Source organism: Hydra vulgaris, chromosome 12, assembly GCF_038396675.1.
Source record: "Hydra vulgaris chromosome 12, alternate assembly HydraT2T_AEP".
Taxonomy (NCBI): Eukaryota; Metazoa; Cnidaria; class Hydrozoa; order Anthoathecata; family Hydridae; genus Hydra; species Hydra vulgaris.
The window spans coordinates 52,537,501-52,556,514 of record NC_088931.1 but is presented as its reverse complement, the minus strand read 5'-3'; the positions used below and the strand labels follow the sequence as shown (position 1 = coordinate 52,556,514).

The following is a 19,014-nucleotide window of genomic DNA, read 5'->3' as shown; positions in this document are numbered from 1 at the left end:
GGTATATGTTTATTATAATTTAAACAAATAAAATGGTTGTTTACATATTTTAGCTGCTATATGCACAAAATCTAAGTGAAATTTATGTTTTAATTTGTACTATACTAAATGGAACAATAAAGTGTAATATGGTTTAAAATAACACATTATATACATTTCAATTATGGTCGAAGCAAAATTTTTATGACATTTGGGTTAGTTTTGTATAGAAATATTATTCATTGTCTTTCCAAAATTATCAATTTCTATAACCTGTCATTTTTTTATGAAATGTAATTTCAATATTTAGTTAAGAGCTTTTCAAGAACATCATTTAAAGGATGGTTGAAAAACACCAACAAAAATTATTAAGAGTTTGTAGAATTTGTGGAAATTTGACAGGAAAAGACGCTTTAACAACTGCCGTTAAGACTGAAAGAATATTTAATATTTTTAAAATAAAAACAGATGAAGACTGTTTAGAAGTTCACCCTCAACAAATATGCCTTAAATGTTATTCAACTATGAGAAATATTGAAAAACGAGGAAATAAAAAACTCAATGTTATACCAAAAAGTTGGTTAAAATGTCCAACAAAAGAGAGTAAATGTATTTTTGGTAAGGTTGGTCGAAAACCAAGTCCTAATCTTGGAAGGCCGGGAATTTTTAAAAGATGGACACAATTAAATATAAACTTGTTTCTTGAGTCGTTGCCCTTACCTTTAAACAAAGAACAAATTTCTGAATTGAATCTGCAGCTAAATCCACATATAGCATTATGTATTTGTAAGATTTGTGGGAGAATAATGAGTCAACCAGTCATGATCAAAGATTGTCAACATTCGTTTTGCAGTCTATGTATTACATCAAGTATTAAAGGTAAACTCGAAAGTGAAGCAAAATGTCCTATATGTTCAACCTACATCATGATTAATAGCCTTTGCAGTTCTTTCCATATATTAGAGATAATGAAACATTTATATATCGTATGCAAGATATATGGAATAAGTTATTTAAAAGACAAATTTATAAACCATGAGTGCAAGAAAGATCATTTAAGAAATAACTGCAGCACAATGGTTGACGATTTATATAAAGTTAATAAATCAAGTCATATTCCACATGATATTGAAGATGTAGTGTTGCATGTCATTAAACAAAAACTCGAAAATTCGAATTCGAACAAATACAATAGAATTTCTATCTGGTGGGCCAAGAGTAAGAATAATAAAATTTGTAAAGTACTTAAATCTGAAATAAAAAATAAAAAAAAGACTTGATTAATTTTGAATAAACATAATGAAGGTTTATGTTAATTATATATTTATAGGTTTATTTATTATTATTTTTGGTTATAGCCCATTTGTTTAACTGTTACACCTAAAGCTTACAAGGAAAGTGCATCTTGCAGCAGCAGTACACTGAGAAAAAGACACAGATTCCTGATGGAGCAATCTAATCATCAAGTTGGAAATTCAAATGATTCTCAAATAATACAAACAGCAGTTATGCTAAAATCATTTGATGACAATCAAAAAAGTAAATTGTTAGAAAGTGCTAAGATTGGAATAGTTGAATATACTGCAGAAGAATTGGTTGCTTTTAAGGCTGATGAAGGAATACCGTGGAATAAACTAAAAACTTTGACTAGGTAAAAAAATATTTAAAGAATGTTAATTGTTTAGAGAATATAAATAGAGAGTTATAAATGTTGTATATTCAAATGAGTCAATTAAACGTGGTAAAAAGGTCTAAATGATAATTACTTAATATTGTAGGTGGTTAAATTCAAAAAATAATTACACTGCTTCAAACATTAAACAAAGAGTAGTTGCAAATGACTTGGCAGGGAGTGATCTTGTTGTGTTAGATGCAGAGTTTACTTTTCAAAATAAAAATAATAAGTTAGTTTTTGAAATCAAACTTACTCCCTGGGCATATATAGACAATCTGCCTAAAAATATTGAAATTATGCTAAATATTCTTGAAAGGTATGGAAATTTTTAACTGAAAATATAAATATAAAGAAGAGTAAATGTTAAAAATGTTTTTCTTATATCTTATGTATTTATTTGATTTAAACATTCTAGTTATAACTTAATAAAACACGATGGAATAAAAAATGATGAAATACACATTAAAATTGGAGGAGATCATGGAGGTGGTTCATTTAAAATGAGTTACCAAATTGTAAACCAAGACCAACCAAACTCAAAATCTAATAGTATTGTGTTCAGCACATTTGAGGCAAAAGATTATCGAACTAATCTCATGGTAGGGCTATCTCGATATACACTACAAGTTGACCAGATACAAAAAATGATATGGCAGTGAGTTACAATTTCTGAAGAAAATAGCACCATAATTTAAATAAAATTCAAATATTTTATGTTGATTTATTTAATTTTAAATTTTTTTTAGAAATCGTAATGTTCGTGTTTTTATGTTTGGAGATTATGATTTCCTTTGCAGTGTATATGGAATCACAGGAGCTATCGGTAGATTTTCTGTATTTTAAGAGATTTTATGTAATAAAGGTTACCATTTTGTTTTATTTTCTTTAGTTTACTTAACACCATACAATAATGATAGTTTAGCTGTTTTTATAGGTCAACATTGCTGTCTTTTTTGTGATATAACCAAAAAAAATATCCAACTGGCTCCAATTAATAGAAAGGACAGTGTTTCACAAAGATCTTTAAAGTCTTTAAACATTGATTTTCATTGTTTTCAAAGTAATGGCGGAAATTTAAAAAAGGCGAAGTTTTTTAACAATGTCATTAATGAAACATTATTTAATATTCCTCTAGATCAGGTTATTTATTTTCAGCACTATTTTTTGGATTTTTAATGCTGGTAGTGGTTTCAGTGGTAGTGTTGGACCAGTTGATGTTAAATCTAAAAGTAATTATAATTTTGTTTTTAGGTCGCTATACCCGCTTTACATATATCTTTAGGTACCTATTTGAAGTTTTTTAACTTTGAGGATGAGTGTCACTTAATAGATATAAAACTTGCTGGAGAACTTGCATTACAAAATAATACGATTGGAAGAGATGATTTTGACAAATATGTTAACATGCATATTCAATCAAATGTTATAAAAAGTATTATTGATGACTGTGATAATAAAATAACACTTTTACAAGAGACAATTTTAGTGAAAGTTTTATGTGAACCAGACAAAACTGAAGAAATTAAGAAAGTATATGTACCAAGAATACTCCACTATGATTTAAAAAGAAGTGACAAAGTATTAATTGTTACATAATTATGTTTGTATAAAAAATATGAATTTTATTTAATTTAGAACAAGACCTTCGAAAGCTACAAAAAATATATCAATTTCGATTCAATTTCCAACAATTTTTGTAGCATGTTTTAAAATATTTTTTTAGATAAAAGAACTAAATTCATTGAATGAAGCAAACATTCTTGATAAAATTTCAGGTCCCATTCAGCAACTTGATGAAGTTTTAAAGGCTAATCATGTACAAAGACAGGCTTATCATGGGAAATGTTTTGTTGGAAACCATGTTCACACAATGCTTAAGGTTTTTTTAATATATTATATTTCAAAATCTTTATTAGTAAAAATATTTAAAAAAATTTTTAATTTAACATATTTAATTTAGTCTCAACCTTTGCTTGATTTGTGCAATTCTATCGCAAAACTAATTTCTAATCTTGGTTTTATTGACACTGATGTTTATTTACTATCAAATAATGTGAGTCAGAAATTTAAACAGTTGTTTCAATATTATTCAAAATGTCATAACTTCATGAACAGCTCGCAATCTTTTCAACAGAACGATATTCAGGAGCTAGGTAGGAGTTAGAAATTTGATTAATTTATTTACAAAATACCTATTAAATTTTTTTCATATTCGTTAATTATTTAATTTTAGAATCAGCAATACGCAATCTTATGGAATTTTATCGCTTGACTAGGCCAAATGAATCTATAACTCCGAAGATGCACTTGCTCGAATCCCATATTCTTCAATTTATTCAAAAATGGGGATTGGGCATAGGAGTTTATGGGGAACAAGGTGGCGAAAGTTTGCATGCCGAATTTAACAATCTTAATCGTTTATTTTGGCACATGAAAGGTTGTAGTCGCTTGAAAAGCACTTTGAAGGAACATTACATACGAAACCATCCAAAAACCAAAGCAATGAAGCCGGAAATTAAAAAAAGAACAACATTTCGAGCGTAAATTAAATTGAGTCCAAATATGTGTATATATAGTTTATATTTGTTTTGAAGTTGTATGGTAATTTTGATACGAAGATATCAATATATAGTATTTATCCTAACAAATGCATTATTATTAGAAAGGATACTTTCTAGAACTAGAAAAGAAACTACCCTCTCTCGCATTCTTGGATTTTTGTCGTATGCACAGCCAGGAATTAGACGCATGGGTATTTTACTAATTACAATATGTTAATAATCTATGTTGGATACAGGATTGTGAAATGCGCTTCTTTTTTTATTATTATCAGCAGTGGCGAACTGGTCCAGGGTGCCAAGGTATAATTGCACCCTACCTATCCTGAAAAAGGTGGGCCCATTCGACAAGTCAACAAACACAATATCTCATGAGCATTATTTGTGCATGCTATCATAATTATCACAATAATATTTAGCATGCATATAAATTGTTATCATGAAAAGGAATAGATTATCTGATGTTATAAAACATTAGAGCATGTTCACCAAAACATTAGAGTATGTTCACCAAAAAATTGCAGAGTTTTCTTGTGAATAGATTCTTTTATTCTTATACATTTCTTAGATAATATTGTATTTCATACTATATATAACATATAAATAGAAAAAGAATTACTAAAATTGCATTTAACCCTGAACATCGTGCAAGTTTAGGGTTTTAAATTTCAAAAAGCAAAAAATAATAATTTCAACAGCTTGCCGTTAAAGCGTGCTACTCTTTTAAAAAAAATGACAGGTTAAAAAGAAATATACAGATGTTTTGGGCATTTTTTACTGAATCTAGAACAATTGAACTTTTTAGCCAAAAAATTTTCAAACAAAAGATATTCGTTCAAATGTCTAACAGATGTTTCCGTTTTTCAGAAAAAAAACCTTATATTTTGAACATTAAAATTTTCTTTGTTTGCAAACATTCTTATTGATTTTTAAGTTTTACTATCAACACTCTAGGATGGAAGACTTCAAAAGTATACCGTGCTGGTTATTTAATGAGAAATAAGTAAATGTTTAGTAAGAAACTAAATCAAGGAATTATTGTTATTTATCGGAAAATCAGTTCGCCATTTTTTTTGTTGTTTTAAAAATAAAACGTGTGCGCATGCTCACAATAAAATCCTATGCTTAAATCACCGTGTTAGGTACAAAAGCAGTCAAAACTTTTCCAAAAATTTTCTATAAACAACATATTTTCAAACGCAAAAAATTTCAAGGTGGGCAAACGTGGGCGAAAATTTTCCTGGTTGATCAAAGTTTTATTTTCAAACAATTTTTAATAAAAAGTATTAAGCATACAGTTAATTGTGCCTTTTTTATAAAATTGTATATTTTGAATTATTTTATATTGGTTTTCCATATTTTAAAAGATAATTAAAAAAAAAAAGATTTATCTATGACATCGGCAGGAGTGATCTTGTATAAAAGTTGGTAGACCGATTTTTGCCTGAAAAAATGTAAATTTCTTCAATTTTTGAACTTTAAACCCTTCCTTGACAAATTTTTTTTTAAATACGGACCTTAAAAATTTAAATCTGGTTTCCACATAGCATATATAATTTAATTTTTTTAATGTTTTTATTATAAAACAAATTTTTTGTTTTGTTATTATGGCATGGTACTGGACCGCTGTGCATCGTTTAAATTAGTTTTCATGATAATAAGTTAAAACATGAAACATTTGTGCATGATCTCATATATTTTTTAACTTAATATTTAATCTCATACATCTTTTAACACTTTTATTTTCAAATTTTTATTATTAATAAAGTGTTCATTAAACTTCATTAAAAACCCAAGCTAAGTGAAATCTGATTTATCTTGATTAATATATTCTGCTTCTCTTTGTTAGCTCACCCTATTCCACCATTGGATTTGATAATAGTATTATTATATATAGTCAAGTGACTCTTTGGTCGTGAACATATGACTATTGGATTAAATATTACAATTATACTTCAGGGTATGAAAAAAGCGTTTTAAAACTATAGCTTTCTTTAATAACCTTGTTGTTTGTCTTTTACTATTAAATATATCTTGTTTTGCGTATATTTTTAATATCTTTTACATAAAAAAACAATGGAAGAAAATATGATAAGAGGAAACCTTCACATCATTTTCAAAAATTATTCAGGGAAGTACTTTTTATTATGATTTTTTTTTTCCACCATTGCTTAAATGTTTTTAATAACTTAATAACAAAAATATCAAGTATTTTTTTATCAATCTGTGTAGATGGTTTACCACTCTTCAAAACCACTGGAATTCAGCTTTGGACGATAATGGGATACTTGGGTTGTCTTGACGTTTTAATTTCTTTGTTTTCTGGTAAGAGTAAGCCAGATAGTGTACATAAATTTTTAAGTGAATTCATTGCAGAATTCAAAAATTTAGCTGGAACAGTTATTATAAATGAAAAACGTTTTTCTTTTTTTTGAAGAATTTTGTTTGTGATGCACCTGCTCGTTCATTCCTGAAGAGTATCGTAAACCACACAGGTTACAATTCTTGTGAACGGTGTAAGATTGTTGGCACATATGTTCAACATAGAGTTGTTTTTAATCGTTGAAATTTAAGAAGTTTTTGAACAACAGCAGACTTTAACCGATCTGCACATGCAGGTGTTCATCAAACTGGTCGCTCTCGATTAATTCCCATAATAACATCAGTGTATCAATTCACCTTGGATTCTATGCACCTCGTATTTCTTGGCGCTGTAAAAAGATTGTTGACATTTCTGAAACAAGGTCCACGTATTTGTCGGTTGTCAAGTGTGCAAATTCAAACAATAAACTGTAAATTAATAGAGCTTAGTGGAAATTTACCATCCAATTTTGCACGGCAATCACGAACATTAGCTGATTTAGATCGTTGGAAAGCAACTGAGTTTAGGTCATTCTTATTGTACACTGGCCCATTGGTTTAAAAATCTGTCATACCAAAAAAATACTAAAAAAAAATAAAAAAAACATTTTACATAAAAAAACATTTACAATAAAAAATACATTTTCTTACTCTGCATATTGCTATTTGTTTACTTTGTAATTCAAACAAAATTTTTAGAGACTATTATCATGATTTCGCGAAAGGTCTTTTGATATTTTTTGTTCAGAGCGCCAAAGATTTGTATGATCCAGCCGTCACTGTATACAATATGCATGGCCTAGTACGCGTGCATGAAGATGTTAAATTTTCAGCTAAGTCGCTAAATGAAATTTCAGCATTCTCGTTTAAAAACTTTATGAAATCTTTCAAAAATCGTTTCGCATTTTCAGAAACCGGATTGCAAAGAACAGTTTGCACATGTGTTAAAAAAGAAACCGGACTTCAGAAACCGGATTGCAGAGAACGAATTGCACATGTGTTAAAAGTTATTGTAGGCTGTTTAAAATATAGTATAAAGTAACAATATTGATTTTGATTTCACTTTTCCCTAATCACATTTTCTGTTTGTTCTCAAAAAATATGTTACAATACTTTGAATAAAATGCAAAGTTTTTACTTAAAATTCCCTCATAGTAAAAGAAATAATCTTTTTAAATCCTGTTTCAAATTTGCATTCACATTGTACAATAATATTAAAATTAGGTACATTTTTTTAAGCCCAACTGAAAACACTTTGTAACAATAAAAATTACTCCATCAAACACTAATATAATTATTGATTGTGAATGATATATTTTTTCTAGTTTGTCCATCAACTAATTTTAATTTAACATTATTATGTCTATTTTCCATTTATAGTATGTAAATTTGTAGGTTCGTTACTCTGTTAATTTAAAACTTTCAAATCCATGTTTTTTAATTGATTATTTTTAACTTTTTGATTAACTTTTTCAACCGGAACTGTTGCTTCAATTGAGTCAATATTACGATAATTTTGACTTTCAATTTTTTTAGCTAACAAGGTAGAATGCATGACACTACAGCAGCTGGTAGTAGCAATGAAAAAAAAAGGTTGAGGAAAACTGTGATCAGAGGGTGGTTTTACCACAACCACCTGCATTTTATCAATCAATGGGAAAAGAACGCAAGAAAAAAAGACCTGTTATTTCTTCTAATTTCGAAAGTGATGATAGTGAAGTACGCCAGAAGATACCTCGAAAACTAAAGAAACCCCATTTTGATGTATCTGCAGGTACCATTTTACTTTTAAAAGTAACAACTTAGTTTTCCTTGAACACTGTTTTATGAAATTTGCTTTTTTGAAGTTGATTAAAGTACGACTTTTTTTCTTGTTGTAATAAGCATGTCTGACGATAGTTTGGAAGATGAAGAAGATAAGTAGTTTGTATCTATGTCAAAATCAAATAAGTATGACATTTATTTTTTGCTTAATTTGTTTCTTAAAAAATAGTTCATCTCTAATTGATGCAATGTTTAAAAGCTCGAAAAGATTGTAAACGCTATGTTAAATTTTGGAATTTGTAACTATGTAGGGATCCATGTTTAAAACATATTTTCTTCGGTTTCCAGATTTCGCAATCTTTCGCAAATCAACGCAAGTTTCTTTGTTGGATGCGCAAAAACGGGGGCAAAGTTGGAAACAGTTCAATAAGCAGCCCAATTAACTGCTCCTTGATTCATTAAAAAAAAAAACAAATTTATAAACAATAATTTTATAAAGATAAGATAATCTACCGTATATAGTCGTATATTTAAATCAAAATGTTATTGTCTCAAAAAATTAAAAATGTTAGAACAAAAGAACTTTAGTTATTCCGACGGAAATATTTTCACACCAACCCATCGGCCTACATGTTATTGGTCATTTCACTGGACAACAGGGAAATTTTTCAGTATTCCGGCGGGCCAGTCTGCCACCGTTTTCGATGAAAATAAAGATGGCAGAGAGTTGTACCCCACCTTCAAAAATGTATCGAACTAACTTTTTTATAGCTAACAAAATTTGTTGTTCTTAAATAGAGTAATTTCATTATTATTTCTAAACGAGGTTTGACATTATTTATTAGGGTGGGTGAAATTTTTGTTGATGCTGCTATGGGTCGTTATGGTTGTATTTATTTTACAATGCTATCAAATATAAAAAGTGATTTTGCTATACTTTGAGTTCCCATTTTTCAAACCTAATTCAAACAAGATTTCTTTATTAATGAATTTATATTTTTCAAATTAGTCTACTCATGTTGTACTTACTTTAAACGATTGGAAAAAAAAAGTTGTAAAAATTTAGTTTATCAGGCTTCCACAAACATCAGGTCGTTTTTGACCTCAAACAATTGATGACGGATGATTTCATTGTCAGAATTATGAAATCATTGTCAGAAAAGCACAGCCCATAACATTTTCTTTATACCGTAAAGATTTTCAACATTTTGTTGTATAGCCATACTATAACAGTATTTTAAACAAATATTTGCTTTGCCTGCCAGTTTACCTTTTAAATTTTTTTATTACGTTTAACGTTTTTATAACTAGAACTGATTTAACCAAGTTTAATATCAATAAGTTTTTTACCTCTAAGGTTTTGGCGCAAGTTTTGAAGACGAGTTCCCATTCGCTTTAAAATACGAATAACACTTTCGACCTTTATAATATTTATATCGCCATATGGTTTTAAGAAAACTACATCAGAAAATGAGGAGCTGTCATCATCCCCAATATACAAAGTGTATCTTAAGTTATTTTTTAACAATGACTGGAAAAACATCACTATATTTTTTAGCTGATATGTGTTTGTGTCTTTCTATTCTATTGTGTTTCTTACTTTTATGCGTATGAGCACATGCGCATACAAGTAGGAAACACAATAGAAAAATACAAACACGCACATGTGTGTGTGTTTGTATTTGAAGAATCTGAAGTTAAGGAAAATATTTTTTATGCATTTTGTGACTATTTTATGTTTATGTTAACTTCTCCAAGTGGAATCTAATTGGCAATCAATCTTAGTCGAGACTACTTAGATATTTTACTAATATTCAGTTATGCATGAATGCAGATTTTTATTAAAATCACTCACCTTCCTCATTAAAAATATTTTTTCTTTATTGTATTTGTCTCTCTTAATCCACATCTATCGAGCACACCTCAAAAATATTTTTAGCTACGTTCTTTTTTATTTGAATGATAAAGGTAATGTATAGTGTTTGTTGCTACACTTTGATAATACATTATTGAAATACACTATTGTTAAATCAATCACACCGTCAACACTTTTTATACAATAACAGAGTCCTGCTCAATTAAAGTAACAATTACAAAATGATGGGTTTTAACAGTTTTATTTGCTAGTATAGTCTAGAACCCCTTCATAATAATTTGATATGGCTTTGTTTACCAACAACGTCATCATAAAACTAGACTCTATATTCATTTTTACGGTACAAATGAAACCTCATAAAAGTATAATTAAAATCCTTAAAAAAAACATTTTCTTCTTATTATGTTTTTTTCTGACAAATCATTGATTACATTGAGTACAAAATTTAACTTTTATATTTTTTATTTATTTCTTGATTGAATTCAACTTAACAGAGTTTTCATAAATGTATAGTTAACTATGGTGTTTCCATTCAACTAGAGGTTCGTCTTTAAGCATTGTTAAATACTCCGAGTGTCGAATACCAAAAGAAAAACTTGGCCCGGTTTTTTTATTCAGCCAAACCTTAAAAAACAACTTTCCAGTTACAATAGAATCCCGTTAACTCTGAACGGGTATATATATTTTGTCCGAGTTAAGCGAAGCTTTTGGTATGTATAGAGAATTCAAGGGGAATTGAAAATTTGTCCAACTTAGTAAAAGTCCGCCTTATCCAGGGTCCGAGTTAACGGGATTCTACTGTAGTTATTTTTAACAACAAACTACAAAATCTAATGATAAATTAACTTTTAAACAATGCCGGCAAAAAGCGTAGAGTGATAAAAAACCCACCATTACCTCATTTTTTGCAAAAAACTAGTTAGTTTAGAATTTGAGGCTAAAACTTAGAAAACTGTTTTGCCGGCCTAGCATGGTTAATACCTTTTCTGGGCTGTAAGCACCTGGTCCTGGGACAATAAGTTTTTCTTTGATAAGATCACGACGTCCTTTGATTGTGTAAGCTGGTCCTCGTTTTAAATATTGGTTAGGATCACAAACAGAGTAAGTTCCGGGTCCTGGTGTCTAAAATAAAGATAAATTGTATTTTTTTTTATGTTTGCATAATATTCTAAAATTGACTTATGTTGTTTTTTAGTGGCACAACTTTTTTTTTTAGTGAATTAAAAGTATTTTTTTTTTCTTTATCAGTCAGAGATAAGTTAAACTTAGAGGCAATTTGGAAATTGGTGCTAAAATCATTTTGCATATAAACTCAATATTTAGTAATAACATCAATATATATTTTTTAAAGATTTTACTGATATGTATGTACAATAACTGTTAAAAGTAACGTAAGTATGTAATAATGATTAACAAATAAAAGTGTTATTAATCATGACATATTTTAAAATTAAAAAAAATATATCATAAATATATAGTATGATTCCATCTAAGCATATAAATAATCTTTTTTTTTACAGATTATTTAACTTGATTAATAATGTGAGTTGTCAAAATGATTTGAAAAGTATAAAATACCTTTTGCGTATCTCCTAGATAAGAGCCAATTTTTTGTCGTCCGCAAATGGAGTAAGCTGGAGCTGATGAACGTCCTATGGCTGGAGAACCAATCAATGAGGGCAATGTGTACTTATTTGGTGCTGGTGACTCGTAAAGACGAGCTTCTTTGGCCCGACCACCAAATGAATAACTTGGAGCTCTAGAGCTGTGCGGTAATGGATACTTTTCAGGACTATACTGGCCTAATATAAAATAAAGTAAATTGTGTAAATTGGCAATTATTATATGATATTAATTATTATAAAAAGTCTTATTTAGCAGAATTACTTTAAACTACAAAACAAGTAAAAGATACAATACGGTAGAATAACATTGGTCAATCTAGGCTACTGGGGAAAATAGGCAACGTCGTAATATCAAATGGGTAATGGGTAAATGTTCAACACTTAAACTACTATTAGATTTACACTGAGGCATATTCGTTTAGACGCATCAATTTTTTTCTCTTTATCATAATTTTTTTCTATGAATTGTCAACTGATATGCATGCAAGTTATTATCAAAATAATTGTTGTGTTGTTGACTAATAAAAACCACAAAAAAAATTTTTCTATGTGTCTTTATTAACATGAGAGTATGTTTGATATACTAAAGCACATTTTTTATTTGGAATATATCTATAGACGCAATCAGGTTAATAACGATAATTATTGATTTTTAATCACTTTTACACAAATAAATTGATAAATTTTAGTGTAATTTGATCTTTTGCTCTGCCAGTATCACTTTTATTGCATTTTACGAAATGCCTTAAGGAAAGTATTTGACAGATGCTGAAAAAATACAAATTAATTTATATCGTGGCTCAGAAATCTCACCAGCACTTTCTATACAAGAAATAGCAAGAAAAATTGGAAGATCTGACCATGTTGTACGAAACTACATTGCAAAAGGTGACAATTACGGTGTAAAAAAAGCAACAAACGGCAACAAAGTATTAACAAATCGGAAGATTAATCGAACTCGCTTCGAAGCAACCAAAAATAAATTGAATGCAACACAAATAAAGGATAAATTATTATTGCCTGTCACCAATAAACATGTTGCACATATTCTATGTACAACACTAAACGTAAAGTGGAAGAAACCACACCAAAAACCAATGTTAAAAAAACACCATAAAATTGCTAGATTACAGTTTGCTAAAAACCATATGCATTGGACTCATGAGTGGCAAAACGTAATATTTTCAGATGAAAAAAAGTTCAATTTAGATGGTCCGGATTCTTACAGTTGTTATTGGCATGATCTAAGAAGAATAAATGACCCACAAACAAAACGAAATTATGGAGGAGGAAGTTTAATGGTTTGGGGTGGATTTTCTTATTCAGGAAAATTGACTCTGTGTTGTGGTTTACCTAAAATGAACTCGTTAAAGTATACAGAAATGTTGGATGATGTTCTCATAACTTATATGGATGAAAACATGGATGATAATGCCATATTTCAGCAAGATAATGCTGCAATTCACACATCTAGGCATTCTATGAAATGGTTTAAAGACCACAACATCCCGGTTCTCGAATGGCCAGCTTGTAGCCCGGACTTAAATCCAATCGAGAACGTGTGGGGAATGCTATCAAGAAAAGTTTATGACGCTAATGCAGCCGGACACCAATTTAAAACTGTTACTGAGTTAAAGTGTAAAATCCTTGAAGCATGGTCCGAGTTGGATTAAACTACATTCCAACGACTTGTGGAGTCAATGAAAAGCAGAATTTTTGAGGTGATCCAGTGTAATGAAGGACATATGCATTACTAATTTCCATCTTTTAATGTCAAAAATATGACTGCGTCTATAGATATATTCCAATTAAAAAATGTACTTTTGTATGTCAAACATACTCTCATGTTAATAAAGACACATCACAAAAATTTTTTTGTGATTTTTATTAGCCCACAACACAACAATTATTTTGATAATAACTTGCATGCATATCAGTTGACAATTCATAGAAAAAAATTAAGACAGAGAGAAAAAAATTGATGCGTCTAAACGAATATGCCTCAGTGTATAGTTTTTATGGTCTCGTGAGGACCTTTAATACAAATATTGATTTTTAGTATATTCTTAACATATTATAATATAGTAATGATTTTACTTTAACAATTTATAAACAAAAGTTTGTACACGTGTCTATTAAAAACGTGCAAATATTTATGTTATGACTTTATAACACTAGGTGAGAGCGGGGAGAAGTGGGACACGTAAATTTTTTTTAAGGGTAATTACAATATCTTTTTTATTTGATGTATAAACTGAAACTAACAAGTTTTTACGAATGAACCTTCTTTTTAGGCACCGACTCAATCCACTCAGGTTTCCAGCCAATTATAACTGAGTATATAAATTTTTGCTTTTAGAGAAACCGTGCCATTGGGGTAAAGTAAGACAAGTGTGAGTAGAACTGGGACAAATAAATTTAAAACAACATTTTAACACAAACTATTAAATAGAAACTGATAAAATCATAAAATCAACTAATTGACATAAAAATGTTGAAGAGCTTTCACCAATCAAAATAATCAAATGGCGACGGGAAGAAGCGGGACATATATATTTCTTTTTTCTGTTCTACTTCACCCCAATGTAAACACTTTTTAAAGGTATATTTCAAAATTAGGGCTTCTAGCGCACGCAGGGAAACGAAGCAATTTATGCTAAATAGAGGAAAAGAAATTTAATTGTTTACATTAAATAACGGTATTTAAGCAAGACTCCTAATTAGAAATTTTAGGATGTCCCACTTCTCCCACATCCCACTTCTCCCTATTCTCCGCTAAACTATTAGCTTAACGTGTAATCATTTTTTCTAAAACATTGTTTTTGACTTTGACAGCTATATTTCTGTAATAAAATTTTTTTTTTAGCATTAAGTAAAACTAACAGGGACAAAGTGGAAACACTCCAATTATTAATTGTGTAATTTAATTACACCTGAACTTTTTATTATATTTTTTTCATAGTATGATTGGTTATGCATTACAAAAGAAAAAGTAATTAAATTTTTTTAAAATTAAATGTTTGAAAATTCTACAAAGTCTGTTATTTCAATATATTATGAAAAAAAATAATAATCTTTTGGAAAACATGCAATAAAATTATAACGGATAAATACCCAACAAATATACAAACAAAAAAATTGCATCAGGAAAGTATCAAACAGACTTACAAAAAAATTGAACCAGAAAAATATCAATCAAACATACAAACTTAACGAAATTAAAAAGAAAAAAAAAATATGTTTTAAAAACTCATAAAAAATTAAAACATTTTTATAAACTTAAATTTTGTTCTACAACTAGAAAATAAAAATGGCATGATGTTGCTTTCTTGTATTATATGTTGATTCAATAAAATGTGATGTTAAAGCTCCCAATTTTTTAGAAAATTTAAAAAAATATTCCTTAAAAGCTAAACACCAAAAGCCATGGTTTACCTCTAAATTTAATACACGCTCGGTGAATAGATAAATTTTACAGTTATTAAATGATTTTAGATGAGAACATATATTACGGAGAACATATTTTACGGAGTATTGTACTATTTATGGATAAAAAATATTTCGGAAAGTATTTAGAATTGTTAGATTTTATACATAAATACAACAATGATTCTTTGCTGGTTTTGAATAAGATAGATGATTATTTAATAATAATATATCTAATATATCTCTTACATTATTATAAATATTCGAATTGCATTATATCATTGTATCACTGGAGCAATTGCTATAAACTGTACCTGGAGAAGGATAGTTGTTACACGATTTATCAATTTGTCTTCCGTAAAGAGAGTATGCTGGCGCAGAAGCTTTTCCCGTTCTTAAAATGCATGGCGGTATCATGTATGCAGGACCTGGTGAACAACTTTCATGCTAAAATTAGTTATATATTAAAAATGATTTATTTTTCATATATAAAATTTATTATATTTAACAGAAATAAAAGGCAATAAAAGTATATAGAACCAATCATAGAACACATACGTATAATATTAAACCTAATAATAAATCAAAATTATGAACCTAATTAAATAGTTTTAAAACTCCATTGCGTCAATGATCGCGATATACTAAAATATTTTAACTAAAAGCAAATTATTTTGTTTTAAAAGCCTTGATAGCTTACAAGTAAGTTTATTAATACTATTTTTAATAGTTGTATTTTATTTTTATTTATTTCTTTTGAACTTAACAAGTTTCTTATTGAAAATAAAGGTATGCAAATGGTAACAAGAAAGTGTAATAAAGAGTCGAAAAAAATACAAACTATACTGGTAATTGGCCACATGAAAGTATTACCGTTCTTTATAATAGAGGCATCCAGAGGAGGAAGGGGGTGTCTAGCACCCCTACTAAATTGGACACTCGAGTCGGCATATTTGGATCTTAAGTTGGTAGTTGGCAAATGTCAGCCAACGAGGACCTTAATTTTTTTTTTTTAGTTTTATTTTTAAATCTTAGTTTGTATAAAAATATTTTCTAGGCCTTATAAAACCGAGTAATTACTCGGCAAGAAACAGATACGTCACCCCCCATTTAAGATCTCTTCGGGACGGCCCTGTTGATAACAATAATAACAAATTTTCATTTTTTTTCAATTTGGAATTTTTTTTATTAACTATACATACTTTGTTTGATACCTTTTTTGTGGCAAAGCAAGTGGGATGTTAAAATGAAAGCAAGTGGAATGTTAAAATGAAAGCAAGTGGATTGTAAAACTGGCTATACTAACACTATAGATGGTAAAACCATTTATCCATTGTTTTCTTAGTATTTTCCCCTCATTTTGGTAGATGCTTCTTCCAAAGTTTTATCAAAATATCTGTTTTCTTTTTAACCACCAGGATTTAAATGGGAGAAAATCTGTGCCAAAAAACAAAAAATTTATTCAGTTTACTTACTCTAGTGATGAGCTCCACATAATGCTCAGCGGTATCAATCAATTATGAAAATCAATTTTTTATAATTTAATTATAAGGGATCAATCTTTCTATGTTTCAATCACGGGTTAAAAATGAATGACCCCTGATTGGAAAAGAATGAGTGATGTTTTTAAAAATCTATCTGATAAATTTCTTCATGTTAATCGTTAAACAAATTAATGTTCTTAACTTTTGGTGGCAATTCGTTCACCAATAACCAAAAAAAAAAGTGCAAACTTCGTAGGAAGACTTTCTCCCGTGTCCTTTATGAAATTTGAAGAATTTCGCTGAATCTTTGTTAATATTATAGATGCAAAAAACCAATATCCATTGCTCCCTCATGTAAAAAATTATCCAAACAGAAATGTTTGGAAGTGGCAGAATATAAATGCAGCAGAAAAGCAATACAACAACTGAATTATTTATACCTATTTAAATACTTTCATTTCTTGGTAATTTTAGGCACTATTAATTTTACAACACTCTTTTTTTTTGTCATTTTCATTCTGTTCAGACTAATTTTGCAGCCTTTTTTTCGTATTTACTTCAAATCTGTTTAGAGGGAAACAAAGTTTCCCTTTAAACTTTACATCTCAATACTTAATTGTTTTTTCAGATTAATGACACTCAATCTAGTTAAGGACTTTTTTAGCGAAATTTTTACGAAAAATTTTATTATTTATAAGTTCATTTTTAAATCTCTACAATACAGTAAAAGTATCGCCGGACACTCTTCACAAAAAGCTTTTTTAATATTGAGAATTTGTAGGATTTTTTTTTTTTTGGAATACAGTTGTTTATGAAATCAATTCTGCAGTGTAAAAAATTATTTTCAAGTTTTTATGAAAAATAAGATTTTATTTTTTCAAAACGTGTCATCTTTCCGGAAAATTGTCCCTAAAAGTGGACAGTTCCAAGTTATATGAAAATAACATAGATAAATTGATAAACACAATATTTTTACACTTTGTTTAAATATACACATAATAATAATACAAACAGAAAAAACTAGAAAAATAAAAAAATAAAAAAACATAAGCAAGCTTGAGCTTGAAATAAATAAAAAAAATTATAAACTAGATCTGCAACTTTTTGCGCAAAAGAATTCTTTGCCTTTTAAATAACCTTTTTGGGAAATAAGGTTCACAAAGCCACGAACTGCAACTTGATTTTTCACAAGTTTTCCATAAAACTTGCATCACTGGCTTTTCATTTTCGAAAAACTTTGGGCACTTTTTTTGGCTTTTTTGGCAGGAGTTTCTATTTTTGCTGCTACAATCTCAACATATGTTCGTTTAATAGCTTCGCTTCTTCTTCTTAACCATGCTTCTTCTGTAAAAGCTTGACTAGCTACTGTTCTAACATTAATGGCTTTTTTTGCAGGATGCTTGTAAGCGTTTTAGAATTTAAATTGCACGAGTCATCAATTCTTCATGAGAAGTTGAATTTAAAGTTAAAATTGAAGTTGCAGACGGAATTAAGGCTTGTGTTTGTTGAGCAGTTTGGAGCAAAGAACTTGGGCTGCGTGGTGATTTTGTAACTGCTGATGATGTTATTAAGGTGTTATCAAAAGTTTGAAAAATTTGTAATTTTGATTTGTCAATGTTGTCTTGATTTCACGGAAAGAGCCCAGTGTTTTCAAAATCAGCAATAATTTGAGTACGAGTGTAAGCTTTGTTGCTTCTATAAAACTGTGCAAGAAGGCTTGGGAAAATTTTTTTGGAAAAATTACTAAAACCACTTTCAGCATAAATTTTTTAAAAATTTAACTCCAAACATCTTTAACATGGTAAGTACATCAACATCAAGAGGCTGCAGAATGTGAGATGAATGGGCAGTTATATTGTTTTGTTTACACTTTAAGGCTACACTTAGTGACACGTGTGTGCTGTGGCCATCAAAAGTAAAATGTGAGGAAAAAACATTTTATCGAGCTACTGCAAAAATTAATTTCTTTTCATCCAAGCAGATAGTGATGTTGTGTAAAGTGTTTTTGATGGGCCTCCTTTAATCCAATCATCATCATATTCGATTCTTTGATTTGTAAAAAACAAAAGGTGGTAGAAGGAATCCGTTGCCATTAACACAAGAACAGTGTAATTTGTTTTTTCGTTATTTCCAGTTAATACTAGTAGACGCTTTGCACATCTTCTTGCAATTCTACAAATGCATGGCTTTTCTAAAACTTATTTTTTTCAAAACATCAAAATAACGGGCAATAATTTCTGGTGTGACCCTGCTCTCAAAGATGCGA

At 29.0% G+C, this 19,014-nt stretch overlaps 3 protein-coding genes across 6 annotated transcripts in view; 2 read left to right on the top strand and 1 right to left on the bottom strand.

The window, feature by feature from the left end:
- Positions 1-320: 320 nt before the first annotated feature.
- LOC136088190 (uncharacterized) lies at positions 321-1,119 on the top strand. Its single transcript, XM_065811869.1, has 2 exons — positions 321-965; positions 1,114-1,119. Exons 1-2 carry the CDS (start codon positions 321-323, stop codon positions 1,117-1,119), a joined length of 651 nt encoding a protein of 216 aa, XP_065667941.1.
- LOC136088822 (uncharacterized) lies at positions 728-4,302 on the top strand. 3 transcript variants are annotated; one of them, XM_065813669.1, is made up of 10 exons: positions 728-858; positions 1,338-1,630; positions 1,758-1,970; positions 2,070-2,309; positions 2,401-2,477; positions 2,589-2,794; positions 2,906-3,232; positions 3,378-3,533; positions 3,615-3,807; positions 3,888-4,302. In XM_065813669.1, exons 2-10 carry the CDS (start codon positions 1,425-1,427, stop codon positions 4,196-4,198), a joined length of 1,929 nt encoding a protein of 642 aa, XP_065669741.1. In that variant the 5' UTR covers positions 728-858; positions 1,338-1,424; the 3' UTR covers positions 4,199-4,302. The 3 variants fall into 3 exon arrangements, with proteins under 3 accessions (XP_065669741.1, XP_065669740.1, XP_065669742.1); XM_065813668.1 differs by lacking the exon at positions 728-858 and adding an exon at positions 1,057-1,197; XM_065813670.1 differs by lacking the exons at positions 728-858; positions 1,758-1,970 and adding an exon at positions 1,057-1,197.
- A 2,056-nt stretch (positions 4,303-6,358) lies between these two features.
- Positions 6,359-19,014, bottom strand: part of LOC100214861 (ciliary microtubule associated protein 1A-like) — a 14,523-nt gene continuing 1,867 nt past the window's right edge. The window contains exons 2-5 of one of the 2 annotated variants that reach the window (XM_065813666.1): positions 15,579-15,711; positions 11,792-12,015; positions 11,195-11,335; positions 6,359-7,158 (exon numbers count right to left, since the gene is read on the bottom strand). In XM_065813666.1, coding sequence (XP_065669738.1) covers positions 7,132-7,158; positions 11,195-11,335; positions 11,792-12,015; positions 15,579-15,711 — 525 coding nt within the window. In that variant the 3' untranslated portion in view covers positions 6,359-7,131. Of the gene's footprint in view, positions 7,159-10,602; positions 10,838-11,194; positions 11,336-11,791; positions 12,016-15,578; positions 15,712-19,014 lie in introns of those variants that run through there. The other variant, XM_065813665.1, reaches the window with a different exon arrangement.

Coding starts and splice junctions, on each gene's coding strand:
- LOC136088190 (XM_065811869.1), top strand. CDS start 321: ATGGTTGAAAAACACCAACAAAAATTATTAAGAGTTTGTAGAATTTGT.
- LOC136088822 (XM_065813668.1), top strand. CDS start 1,126: ATGTCATTAAACAAAAACTCGAAAATTCGAATTCGAACAAATACAATA. Junction 3,233..3,377: donor ATTTAAAAAGAAGTGACAAA/GTATTAATTGTT, acceptor ATATTTTTTTAG/ATAAAAGAACTAAATTCATT. Junction 3,808..3,887: donor GAACGATATTCAGGAGCTAG/GTAGGAGTTAGA, acceptor ATTTAATTTTAG/AATCAGCAATACGCAATCTT.